Raw genomic sequence first — 14,127 nt, 5'->3', positions numbered from 1 at the left:
TAGGGGGTTTTTGCAGCGTAGCAGGGGTAGGGGGGGGGACTGGCACTACCGAGCCTAAGTGAATACTACTGGCTGCCAATATCTCAATGGTGTGTAAGTGGATGGGAGAAGGGGAGGGAGCGGCTTGGAAGAGATTGGAGATGGCGTCCTGCAAAGGAACCAGCCTACAAGCACTGGCGACGGCGCCGTTGCCGTTCTCCCCAAAGAAATACACCACAAGTCCAGTGGTGGTGGCAACACTGAAAATTTGGGGGCAGTGGAGACGGCATAGGGGAAGGACGGGAGCCTCGGTGCGGTCCCCAATAAGAAATAATCATAGGTTTGTCCCGGGGAGAATAGATGGGGGATTTGGAGCATGGCAGAGAGCTGGGATTGTGCAACTGAGAGATCTGTTCTTAGACGGGACGTTTGCGAGTCTGGGAGCGCTGACGGAAAAATATGGGTTGCCCCAAGGGAATGCATTTCGGTACATGCAACTTAGGGCTTTTGCGAGGCAACAGGTGAGGGAATTCCCGCAGCTCCCGACGCAGGAGATTCAGGATAGAGTGATCTCAGGGACATGGGTGGGGGATGGTAGGGTGTCGGATGTATACAGGGAAATGAGGGACGAGGGGGAGATCATGGTGGATGAGCTGAAGGGAAAATGGAAGAAGAGCTGGGGGAAGAGATTGAAGAGGGGCTGTGGGCAGATGTCCTACGTAGGGTAAACTCTTCGTCCTCGTGCGCCAGGCTAAGCCTGATATAATTCAAGGTTTTGCACAGGGCGCATATGACCGGAGCAAGGCTCAGTAAATTTTTCGGGGCAGATGATAGGTGTGGGAGATGCTCGAGAAGCCCAGCAAACCACACCCACATGTTTTGGTCATGCCCGGCACTGCAGGGGTTCTGGGTGGGGGTGGCAAATGTGCTTTCGAAGGTGGTGGGGGTCCGGGTCGAGCCAGGCTGGGGGTTGGCTATATTTGGGGTTGCAGAAGAGCCGGGAGTGCAGGAGGCGAGAGAGGCTGATGTTTTGGCCTTTGCGTCCCTAGTAGCCCGGCGAAGGATATTGCTTATGTGGAAGGAAGCCAAACCCCCGGGCGTGGAGACCTGGATAAACGACATGGCAGGGTTTATAAAACTAGAACGGATAAAGTTCGCACTAAGAGGTTCGGCTCAAGGGTTCACTAGGCGGTGGCAACCGTTCATTAACTACCTCGCAGAACGATAAAGGAAATGGGAAGGTAACAGCAGCAACCCAGGGGGGAGGGGGGGGAAGGGGGGGGGGCCCGGGTGGGTCCTCAGGGGAGATATAGATATTTGTACTTGGTTATGTATATTGGATTGTTTGATTTTATTATCTGGGAGAGTTATTATTTTTGTTATGGCAGTTGCCATTTAGTTTATATATTATTTATTTACTTGTTAAAAACGGTCACTGTTATTTATATTGTTTTATTGTTGTAAAAAGGGAAAACCTTTGTATTGTTTTGTTTGGCCGAAAAATTTGAATAAAATATATTAAATAAAAAAAAGATTTGTTTTTTCGGGGTCGGTTTGCAGGATTGAGGGAGCTGGAAGCGAAGTATGGGGTAGAGCAGGGAGAAGGGTTTAGGTACATGCAGGTTCGGGATTTTGCTAGAAAGGAGATACAGAGCTTCCCAGAGGAACTGGCCTCCACATTGCTGGAGGAGGTGTTGACGACAAGAGGACTGGAGAAGGGGGCAGTGTCAGCGGTGTGCGGATCTATTCTGGAAGAGGATAAGGCACCACTGGAAGGGATCAAAGCAAAGTGGGAGGAAGAGCTGGGAGAGGTTATAGAGGAGGGGGTCTGGTGTGAGGTGCTCCGGAGAGTGAATGCCTCCACCTCATGTGCAAGGTTGGGGCTGATACAGCTGAAGGTGGTTTATAGAGCACACCTCACGAGGGCGAGGATGAGCCGATATTTTGAAGGAGTAGAGGATGTGTGTGAGCGTTGCGGGGGGGGGGGGGGGCCCGCGAATCACGTTCATATGTTTTGGTCCTGTCCAAAGCTAGGGGAGTACTGGAAGGAGGTGTTTCGGGTAATTTCCAAGGTGGTGCGTGTGAAACTGGACCCGGGTCCCCAGGAGGCCATATTCGGGGTGTCGGACCAGCCAGGGTTGGAAACGGGAGCGGAGGCAGATATCATAGCCTTCGCCTCGTTGATCGCCCGAAGGTGGATCCTGCTGGGATGGAGAGCAGCCTCTCCACCCAGTGCCCTGGCGTGGCGGGGGGACCTGTTGGAATACATGACCCTTGAGAAGGTTAAGTTCGAACTGAGGGGAAGCTTGGAGGGGTTCTACAAGTCATTGGCACTATTTATTATGCACTTTCAAGAACTGGATAACATCGAACATTAGTTTGGGGGGGGGGGGGGGGGGGGGCTGTGTAGATTAAGGGTGACTATGGGTAATCCCGGATTCCTTTTTGTCATTTGTTTATGTAAACATGTGGGCTGAGGTTTGGGGGTTGGTGGGCGGATGGGATCGTTGTTATTATGGGGATTGACATATCTTGCTGATTATTGTTGATGGGTGTAAATGTGGGAGAAAATGTGAAAAAGGAGAATAAAAATTTTTTTTTTTAAATAAAAAAAAAATGCTTTGGATGCAAGTGTCACCTTTTTGTTAAATGAATGAAAGATGGCTTTAAGACAACCACAAATTTAAAAAGATATCAAGGCAGAAACATAGGCTGGCATACAACCCAACTTGTATTACATCAACATTACAAAATATTCCAAAAATATCTACTACTACATTTGCATTCTCAAGTGTATTCAAATCAAAAATGCTGCTTTAACGAGCATTACAGTGATTTGCTCAAAAACTCTCCACAGCACTTTAAAATTCTCGTCAAAAGATATAGATATTGACATGATTAATTAAACAGGATTGAATCAAAAGGAAAATAACTTTTCAATTAACTATTTTTTAATGTAATATGTTTCAATTTCACTCAAGAACTGGCCATTAACTTAGAGTCTCTAACCTTTATATTGGTATGCACAGCTGACTCTGGAGGGTAGACAATGAAGTGTCTCAGAGTAAACCCGAAACCCTGTGAAGTTCGTCGTAGACTAATGGTTTTTGGGCCTGGCCATGAGAAAATGTCATCCACCAGCGGTGAAGATGTCTCGACTTGTTCACTTCCATCCTTCTTATTTTTCCCCTGTGAAAAGAAAACAATCAATTGAGAAGTGCCAATAACAAACTTAATGCTAAAATATATAAAATAATTGGTGTAATTCAGAAAGGAAAGTCTCTCTATTATATTTTTTTCAATGAGATTCTTTCTCTTCTTAGTCAAAAGTATACATTTACTGCAAATTCTGCAATTTAAAAAAAATTCTTTTTAATTAATTTAGTATCCAATTATTTATTTTCAATTAAGGGGCGATTTAGCCAATCCACCTAGCCTGCACATCTTTGGTTTGTGGGGGTGAGGCCACTGGCTCTCTGAAAATCATTCCACTCAGGCAGGGAGTAATTGCCGCCTGTTGCCGGGCAAAATCTGGCCTTTTGGCAAATTCATTGGCCACCAACCAATCAACCAAACAGAGTCCCACCAATCACGCGGATGCCAAAAAGTCTGAATTTTGCTGTCTGAAAGGTGGCAGTATTCTCGTGTAACTTTTGAGTTCCTCACTACATGTACGTGCATGATGACAAACTCGTCATAGGGCATGGGAACATGCAATAGGTGCATGGATAGGGACATCAGCACCAAAAGCTGCCATTTCAGGTTCATAACAGCCTGTGGAGGTCACATTCTACTTTCTCATCTGTCGCTGCTACTGATGTTCTAGAATTCATGCTCTCCTTCCAGGCATGGTTTGCACCAAATAGATATCACCAAACCTATTATCGCCTTCATGCTTTTAGCGGGTATTGCATTGTTATGATTCTCAGAGATGGATAGTTTTAAGAACGATAATCAAGACACCTGGAAGGATTAAACCACAGAATTTCCAGTTTTAAAACTTTTACTGTAACAAGCAAACTGAAAGCAACACTGAATAACCACAGTTAAACTACAGAAAAAGGTCCCCAATTCGACTGTTACACAACCAACAAGAACATCCTTCCTCAGATAAGGACATCAAAACTGCACACAATACTCCAGGTGTGGCCTCATCAATACCATATACATTGCAGTAAAACATCCCTATTCCTATACTCAAATCCTCTCACTATGAAGGCCAACATACCATTTGTCTTCTTTACTGCCTGCTGCACCTGCGCGCTTACTTTCAGCAACTGATGCATGAGGACACCAAGGCCTCGCTGAGTATCCACCTTTCTCAATTTACACCCATTCAAATAATAATCGGTCTTCCTATTTTTGCTACCAAAGCGGATAACATTTATCCACATTATACCGCATCTGCCATGCATGTTCTCACTCACTCAGCCTGTTCAAATCCCGCTGAAGCATCTCTGCGTCATCCTCAGTTCATCCTCTCACCCAGCTCTGTATCATCTGCAAATTTGGAGATAATACATTTAGTTCCCTTGTCCAAATTATTAATATATAATGTGAACAGTTGGGGTCCTAGCACAATTCCCTGCGGTACCCCACTAGTCACTGCCTGCCAATCAGAAAAAGATCCATTTATTCCAACCTTTTTCTTCCTGTCTGCTAACCAGCATTCTATCCATCTCAAGACACTACCCGTGATCCCATGCGCTTTAGCTTTACATGTTAATCCGCTATGTGAGACCTTGTCGAAAGCCTTCTGAAAATCTAAATAAACCACATCCATCGGTTCTCCCTGGTCAACTCTACTAGTTACATCTTCAAAGAACTCTAGTAGATTTGTCAAGTATGATTTTTTAAATCCATGCTGACTTTGTCCGATTGCACCACTGCTTTCCAAATGCTATGCTATGAAATCCTTGATAATTGACTTCAGCAACTGCCCTACTACCGACGTTATTCTCACTGGTCTATAGTTCCCCATTTTCTCTCCACTTCCCTTTTGGAATAAAAGCAGTTCTGGGAACAAATAAGGGGAAATCTGGAGAAAGGACGAGCAATAATAAAAAAATGAAAATGGGATTCCAATCTGTAAGAACCGTTCCAGAGTCCAAAGAACTTTGGAAAATGACCACCAATGGATCTACTATTTCTAGGGCCACTTCCTTAAGTACTCTGGGATGAAGATTATCAGGCCCTGGAGATTTGTTCACCTTCAATCCCATGAATTTCCCCAAAACCATTTCTTTACTGATACTAATTTCTTCAGCTCCTCACCAAAACTTGCGTTTCTCAGAACTTCCGGTACATTATTCATGTCTTCCTTTGTGAAGACAGAAGCAAAGTGCGAATTTAATTCCTCTGCCATTTCTTTGTTCCCTGTTATGAATTCCCCCGTTTCTGACTGTAAGGGACTTCTCTTTACACACCGATAGAACCTTTTACAGTCAGTTTTTATGTTCTCCACTTGTTTACTTTCAAATTTTCCCCTTCGTAATCAAACCCTTCGTCTGCCTTTGCTGAATTTTAAACTTTTCCCAATCCTCAAGTCTATTGTTTTTCTTGATCATTTTTATGCCTCGTCTTTGAATCTAATTCTAGCTCTAATTTCCCTTGTCAACCATGGTTTGGCCACTGTTCCCTTACTACTCTTGTGTCAAATAGGAGTAAAGAACTTTTGGAATTCACCTATGCATTCCTTGAATGTCTGCCATTGCCTGTTCACTGTCCTTCCTTTCAGTAATGTTCCCCAGTCCATCATATCCAGCTCATGTCTCACACCATCATAGTTACCTTTATTGAGGTTCAGGACCCTGGTCTCAGAATCAACTACCACACTATTCACCTTGAGTAAGAATTCTACCTTATTATGATCACTCATCCCCTATGGTTCCCTCACAACTAGATTGCCAACTAATCCTTTCTCATTGCACAACACCCAGTCCAAGATGGCCTGCTCCCCTGTTGGTTCCTCAACATACTGGTCCAGGAAACCATCCAGAATATACTTCAGAAATTCCTCCTCTATTGTACTGTGACTAATTTGAGTCAAACAATCTATATGCAGATTAAAGTCACCCATAATCACAGATGTCCCTTTACCACATGCATCTCTGATTTCCTGTCTAATGCTATTCCCAACATTACCACTGCAAATTGGTGGTCTGTATACCACCCTGACAAATGTTTTTTGCCCCTTAATGTTTCTTAACTCACCCAGACAGATTCCACATCATCTGAACTAATATCTTTTAAAAACAATGCAACTCCACCATCTTTTCCTTTGACTGTCCTTCCGAAAAATCGAATAGCCCTCAATGTTTAGTTCCCATCCAGGTCACCTTGGAGCCATGTTTCCATAATCCTAACTGTGTCGTATCTCTTTATATCTATTTGCGCAACTAATTCATCCATTTTATTTTGAATGCTCTGCATATTCAGCTACAAACTCTTAAGGCTAGTTCTTTTAACGTACCTTGTCCCATCCTTTTTTTTATAACAGTGTCATTATCTGACAAAGGCCCTTGATTTCTCTGCCTATCACTTTTATTAGTCTCTTTTTTGTCTTTTTCTCTTGTTCTTGATTTCCCCTGCTCTAAATCCTGACATCGGTTCCCATTCCCCTGCCATATTAGTTGCACCTTCTTCCCATTAAACTGCTTGGTCCCTTCCCCCAACCTCCTTAACCACCAAGCTGCCACCTGGCCTGGTTGTTAGGCGGGATTCAGAGCAGATCACATGACTCCCTTTGTTCAATTTTATAAAGAAACAGCCCCAAAATATAATCTTTAGAAACTACTCTTTTGTAACAATGGTTTGTTTCCTCATCTCACTCATTGACCACTAGCACATCTTCTAAGCCTATAAATGCTGAAGCTAATTCTAATGCTTCGATTCTTGCTAAGATCAGTTAACTTGCAATGAAAAGGATCATACCTGGAATCCTCTTGATTTGTAAGGCTCAGAACCACATCTGGAATCCCATTTTCATTTTTTATTATTGCTCATCCTTTCTCCAGATTTCCATTTATTTGTTCCCAGAACTGCTAAGTTTGTGTGTGGGTGTGTATTATTTCTTCAACCAAGCTACTGATCGCTCTCTTTCTTGGTTCAGCAGCATTTCCTAAAGTAATCTTTGGACTTAGTTTTAAAATCAGTACAGATGCTGTACAGGTTATTGTTGTTCCTTCCTCTGTTACCACAAAATAAACTATATGCGCTGTTCAGTCAGTGAACCCACTGAATTATGGTTGTAGAACCATAAAATTGAGTGCTCTGAGAAAAAAAAACCAAGAAAGAAAATCTAAAAAGAGGTATAAACAAGCAAAGCAAGTACTTTGCATCCAGTTCTGTTTTGCCAAAGTTTAGCAGCAGCACTATGGATTCAAGAACTTGACTATCCATGTAGTTGTTGGCAAGTTGACAGCTATATCAGAATAAGCATTAATTTAACAAAGGCAATTGGAATCTTTTAGATTTTAGCCAAGTCTGTTAAATTGCTAGAGCACATTCCAGAGCAGAGTCCACAAAAGGCAGCCAGCCAATTACCATCCCATCAGTCTACTCTCTGCCACCAGCAAAGTGGTAGAAGGGGTCATCAGCAGCAGTAACAAGTGGCACTTACAAGGCCATACCCTGGTCACTGATGTTCAATTTGGGTTCCGCCAGGGCCACTCATTACAACCTTGACTCATTAAAACCATGGTTCAAACATGGACAAAAGAGCTGAACTCAAAGAAGTGCAGTGAGAGTATGATTCTTGACATCAAAATAACACTTAGCCAAGTGTGGCATCACAAATGTAAAACTGGAGTCAAGGGAATCAGAGGAAAATCTCCCCACTGGTTGAAGTCATACCCAACGCAAGGAAAGATGGTTGGGGTTGTTGGAGGTCAATCGTCTCAGTCCCAGAACATCACTGCAGCAGTTCTTCAAGGTGGTGTCCTAGGCCTAACCATCTTCAGCTGTTTCATCAATTACCTTCCCTCCATCACAAGGTCAAAGTGGGAAAGTTCACTGATGAATGCACAATAGTCAGCACATTCATAACTCCTCAAATACTGAAACAGTCCATGTCCATGTGTAGCAAAACCTGGATAATATCAGGGATTGGACTAACAAGTAATAATAATAATCGCTTATTGTCACAAGTAGGCTTCAATGAAGTTACTGTGAAAAGCCCCTAGTCGCCACATTCCGGCGCTTGTTCGGAGAGGTCGGTACGGGAATTGAACATTGTTCTGCATTACAAGCCAGCTGTTTAACCCACTGTGCTAAACCAGCCCCAAGTGGCAAGTAACATTTGCGGACACAAGTGCCAGGCAACTACCATCTCCAACAAGAGAGCATTTCCCCTTGAAATTAATGAGTGGCATTACTAATACCAAATCCCCTACTATCAACACCATGGATGTTACAGTTGACCAGAACTGGAGCTGGACCAGCCATACAAGTATGTGGCTAAGATACAGAGGCTTGGAATTCTGCAGCATATAACACACCCAACTCTCAAAAGAATGTCTATCGTCCACTTATCTGAATGAGTGCAACTTCAAGAATACCCAAAAAGCTCAACGCCATACAGGACAACACAGCCCTTGCAAGTGACACCGCATTCACCACCTTAAACATTGAATACCTCCATCACCCATACACAGTGGTAGAAGCATGTGCCCTCTACAAGATGCACTGCAGCAACTCATGGCTCCTTCCAGATATGTGATCTCTACCACCAGAAGGGCTAGAGCAGATGGATGGGGACATCTGCAAGCACCCCTCCAAGCATGGTAGCATAGTGGTTAGCACAATGGGCAGCATGGTAGCATAATGGTTAGCATAGTTGCTTCACAGCTCCAGGGTTCCAGGTTCGATTCCCGGCTGGGTCACTGTCTGTGCAGCGTCTGCGCATTCTTTCCGTGTCTGCGTGGTTTCCTCCGGGTGCTCCCACAGTCCAAAGATGTGCAGGTTAGATGGATTGGCTGTGCTCAATTGCCTTCAGTGTCCAAAATGGTTGAGTGGGGATTACGGGGATCAGGTAGATACGTGGGCTTGAGTAGGGTGCTCTTTGTAAGGGCCGGTGCAGACTCGATGGGCCCAATAGCCTCCTTCTGCACTGCACATTCTATGATTCTATAAGCCCCACATCATCCTGACTCGCTGTGTAACAGCACTGTGGGTGTACATACACCAGATGGACTGCAGCCGTTCAAGGTGGCAGCTGACCACCCAATCAAGGGAAATTTAAGGATGGTAATAAATGGTGGTCTCGCCATCAATGCCCATATCCCTTGAAGAAATAAAATGAAAGCTGTGATCATGGGCATTTTCTATTGTGCAAATTTGACTTTGGAAAATATGTATGGGTCAAATCTTTAAGCACTTGATTTAGTTAGTAAAGTATGAAAATACCAACAATGGTACGCAACTACATGAAAGTTGCTTGTGTAAGATTTGGTTTGATTTATTGACACATGTATCGAAGTACAGTGAAAAGTATTGTTCTGCATACAATATACACAGATCGTTCCATACATGAAAAAGCATAGGACATACATAAATGCACAATGTAAATACATAGGCACAGGCAGGCACAGGCATCGGGTGAGCTTATGGAGTGTCGTACTACTCAGTAAAGATGATGTGTGAAGAGATCAGTTCAGTCCATAAGAGAGTCATTCAGGAGTGTGGTAACAGCAGGGAAGAAGCTGTTTTTGAATCTGTTAGTGAGAGTTCTCAGACTTTTGTATTTCCTGCCCGATGAAAGAAGTTGGAAGAGAGAATAACCTGGGTTGGAGGGGTTATGTTGCCGGCTTTCCCAAGGTAGCGGGAGGTGTAGACAGAGTCAATGAATGGGAAGCATTTAGTGTGATGGACTGGGCTGTGTTCACTACGGTCTTGGGCTGAGCAGTTGCCATACCAGGCTGTGATGTAGCCAGATAGAATGCTTTTTATGGTGCATCTGTAAAAATTGGTAAAAGTCAATGTGGACATGCCATATTTCCTTAGTTTCCCGAGGAAATATAAGCGTTGTTGTGCTTTCTTGGTCATAGCATCGACGTGGGTAGACCAGCACAGATCGTTGATGTGCACACCTAGGAATTGGAAGCTGTCAACCAGCTCCACCTGGAACCATTGATACAGACAGGGGTGTGTACAATATGCTTCCTGAAGTCAATGACCAGTTCCTTAGTTTTGCTGAAGAAATTCATGTTTTACAGAGAATGATTTTGAGAGTTTAAGATGAAGTAGAGGAAACTTTGCTGAGAATTTGGCATATTTTGACTGTTGCCATTGGATGCTTAAAATATTCTACTCATCGAGCACAAAGATATTTAGGCCACTTGATTACAATTAAGTTGCAGATATTTGGCTCAAAACTAAAATCAATTGTTCCGTTAGCCTTTTTAAAAAAAATATTTTTATTCTCCTCCTTTATCACATTTTCTCCCAAATTTACAAACACCAACAATAAACAATAATCATTAACAAATATGTCAATCCCCATATCAATAACAGCGATCCCATCCTCCCACCAAACCCCAAACATTAGCTTGCATGTTCACATAAACAAATGACAAAAAGGAATCAGGAATCACCCATAGTCACCATTAACACACATAGTCCCCCTCCCCCCAACCCTCCCACCCACGCCCCCCACCACCCCCAACTAATGTTCAATGTTATCCAGTTCTTGAAAGTGCATAATGAATAATGCCCATGAATTGTAGAACCCCTCCATCCTTCTCCTCAGTTCAAACTCAACCTTCTCAAGAGTCAACAATTCCAACAAGTCCCCCCGCCACGCCAGGTTGCTCTCCACCCTAACAGGGTCCGCCTTCAGGCGATCAAGAGGCGAAGGCTACATCTGCCTCCACACCCGTTTCCAACCCCGGCTTGTCCGACACCCCGAATATAGCCTCCTGGGGGCCCAGGTCCAGTTTCATGTGCACCCCCCCCCCCCCAAACCCCCTGCCTGCCCTCCCCTCTGTAGCAGCACCTTTCCAACTCTGGCAACCTTCCCTCCCCATATGAACAAAGTAATCATTCCTTCAGTCTCTCTGAAAAATGCCTTTGATAGGAAAATCGGCAGGCATTGGAAAATAAACAGAAATCGCGGCAACACGTTAATTGTAACCACCTGTACCCGACCCGCCAGTGACCGAGGGAGACCATCCCACCTTGCCAGATCAGCTTTTACTCTCCCCACCAAACTAGAAATGTTGTACCTGCGGAGCCGCCCCCCCCCCCACCCCCCCCCCACCACTCCCGGGCAATCTGCACCCCTAGTTATCTAAAGTGAGTCCCTGCCCTACGGAATGGCAGCCCCACCACCCCTGCCCCCAGCCCTGGCCGAGACACCACAAAATACTCACGCTTGTCTAGATTTAGTTTGTACCCCAAGAAAGACCCAAACTCCCGAAGAAGCTCATTCCCATATCGACATACTCGGTTCAGACTCGTTTAACAGCAAGTCATCGGCATACAAGGACACCCTATGCTCTGCACCGCCCCCCCCGCACAATTCCTTTCCATACCCCCAAACTTCTTAATGCGATGGCCAACGGCTCAATCGCGAGTGCAAACAGCAAGGGGGGCATAGGATATCCCTGCCTAAGTCCCACGGTGGAGAGAAAAGAATCTCGAGCTGATGTTGTTTGTGCGGACACTCGCCGTTGGCTCCTTGTATAGTAGCTTTAGCCAGTTCACAAATCTTGGTCCAATCCCAACCCGCTCCAGAACTGCCATTAGGAACCCCATTCTACCCGGTCAAACACCTTCTAAGCATCCAATGCCACCATCACCTCGGTTTCCTTCCCCTCCGCCGGTGCCATAACCACGTTCAATACCCTTCTAACGTTTGGAAAGAGCTGCCTCACTCTCACGAACCCTGTCTGATCTTCACCTATCACCTTCAGGAGGCATTCCTCCAGCCTACCCGCCAGTACCTTCGGCAATACTTTTGCGTCCACGTTTAAAAGTGATATGGGCCTATACGACCCACACTCCGTCGGGTCCTTTTCTTTTTTTAAGCAACAGGGAAATCGATGCCTGCCGCAACGTTTGTGGCAACACCCCCTTCCCTATCACGTCTTCAAACATCCTCACCATCAGCGGTGCCAGCTTAACCTTGAATTTTTTATAATATTCCACCGGAAACCCATCCGGCCCTGCCACCTTCCCCGACTGCATCCTCCCAATCGCATCTTTTATCTCCTGCTCCACTGTCATTCCTTTTAATGTAACCCTGTTCCCCTCCTCAGGTACTCCAACCCATCTAGAAATTCCTGCATCTCCCGGTCTCCCCCAGGTGGCTCTGACCTGTACAACCTCCCATAAAATTCCTCAAAGACCTTGTTAATCAGATCAAGAGCTACCAACTTCCTTGCCCTGTCCCTCACCTGAACAATTTTCCTTACCGCTGGCTGCCTCCCTTTGGAGCTGACCTGCTAACATCTCCGTGTTCGTAAACTGCACCCCTTGCTCGTCTCAGTTGGCGCACCGCCTTCCTGGTAGTCGGTCAAAGCTCGCCTGTAGTTCCTTCCTCTTTTCCAACTTCGCTGGGTCCCCATCTTCTGCATAAATCCTATCTACCTCCAACATCTCATCTATTACACTCTGCCGCTCCAACCTCTCCTCTTTGTCCACCCTGGCCTTAAACAAGATCACCTCACTCCTCACCACCACCTTTAGAGCCTCCCAGACAATTACCTTTGTCACCTCACCCGTACAGGTGAAACCTACATATTCCTCAATTACCTTTTCAATTTTGTCACAGAGCCCTTGGTCCCCAAAAGTCCCACCTCTAATTTCCTCCCCGGCTTCTGCGCTACCCCCTTCTCTAGTACCATATCCACCCAATGCGGAGCATGATCTGATACTGCAATTGTCGAGTATTCCGACCCCTTAACCCCAGCCAGCAAAGCCTTCCCACCACATAAAAGTCGATCCGCGAGTATACCTTACGGACTGCAGAGAAAAACGAGTACTCCCGTTCCCTCGGGTGCAGAAACCTCAAAGGGTTCACCCCTCCCATTTCCACCATTAGCCCAGCCAGCGCCTTCGCCCCCCCTGAAGGGACCAGCGAGCACAGCCATGACCTGTCCAATCTTGGCTCCTGCACCAAGTTCCAGTACCCCCCCCCCACTATCAGTTTGTGTGTCCAAGTCGGGGATGGCCCCAAACACCTTATTTGCGAATCCCACATGACCTAATTGGGACCGTATACACTTACCAGCGCCACTAATCTCCCCTCCAGCACCCCTAACCTCCCCTCCAGCACCCCTGTCACAATCACATATCTACCCCCCTGATCTGCAACCACATTCTCCATCTGGAAACGTACTCTTTTGCTGACCATTACCGTTAACTCGCGAGCCCTTTGTCAAATCCAGAGTACCGGACTAACCCAGCCCTTTTTAAGTCTCACCTGGTCCTTCATCCTCAAGTGAATCTCCTGCAGCATTGCTACATCGGCTTTCAAACTTTGAAGATGCGCAAGCACCCTTGACCTCTTGACTGGACCTCCTAACTCCCTCACGTTCCACATGACTATCCTAAGTGGGGATCTCTCACCCCCCACCCTATCCTTCTTATCCGCCATCATCATACCACCGGGCCCTGCCCCATGAGCCTGACCCACCCCTATCCATTAGTAGCATCAAAACCCTTTCCCCTCCCTCCCAAAATACCCCCCCCTACATTTCTTCTGGAAAAAACATCTCCCAGCATCGATCGATCCCCCCCCCCATCCCTGTTCGCCCCGTAGGCCCATCGAAACCTGCTAACCAGGCTCCAATGTCCGCAGCCCTCCTCTCACCTCACCTCCGTTCACTAGCCGACTTTAGTTAGCAAGCATGGGTGGCTACCGTCCCCTCCTACCCAGTCCCAGAGAAAAAAACAAAAGCAAGAATCCAACCCATATAATTCACTAAAATAAGATATAACCGTCGCAACACAGAATGCCAATCAACCCAACCAATAACATGGACTCTGTAACAATGTGAAGCGAAGTAAATTACAATACACGTCAATGAAAAGAAAGTTATAGCATTTATACATTTTCCAGCTCCCAAATCACAGTCCACGAACGCCTCAGCCGCCTCCACTGTCTCGAAATAAAAGCCTTTGGCGTTATACGTCACCCTCAGCTTC

The 14,127-nt window shown here is 45.6% G+C and overlaps 1 protein-coding gene across 9 annotated transcripts in view; it reads right to left on the bottom strand.

Annotated features, from left to right (window-relative positions):
• Window positions 1-14,127, bottom strand: part of arhgap21a (Rho GTPase activating protein 21a) — a 312,775-nt gene that overhangs the window by 187,074 nt on the left and 111,574 nt on the right. For 8 of the 9 annotated variants that reach the window (XR_011947721.1, XM_072508463.1, XM_072508459.1 and 5 more), the window contains one exon: window positions 2,989-3,168. Coding sequence is in view for 5 of the 9 variants with exons in the window: in XM_072508463.1 (XP_072364564.1) it covers window positions 2,989-3,168 (180 nt within the window). In the remaining 4 variants the exon portion in view is untranslated. Of the gene's footprint in view, window positions 1-2,988; window positions 3,169-4,406; window positions 4,480-14,127 lie in introns of all 9 variants that reach the window. The other variant, XM_072508460.1, reaches the window with a different exon arrangement.

This window comes from Scyliorhinus torazame, chromosome 6, assembly GCF_047496885.1.
Source record: "Scyliorhinus torazame isolate Kashiwa2021f chromosome 6, sScyTor2.1, whole genome shotgun sequence".
Taxonomy (NCBI): domain Eukaryota; kingdom Metazoa; phylum Chordata; class Chondrichthyes; order Carcharhiniformes; family Scyliorhinidae; genus Scyliorhinus; species Scyliorhinus torazame.
The sequence above is the reverse complement of the archived record's forward strand: the minus strand, read 5'-3'. Positions and strand labels throughout refer to the sequence as shown.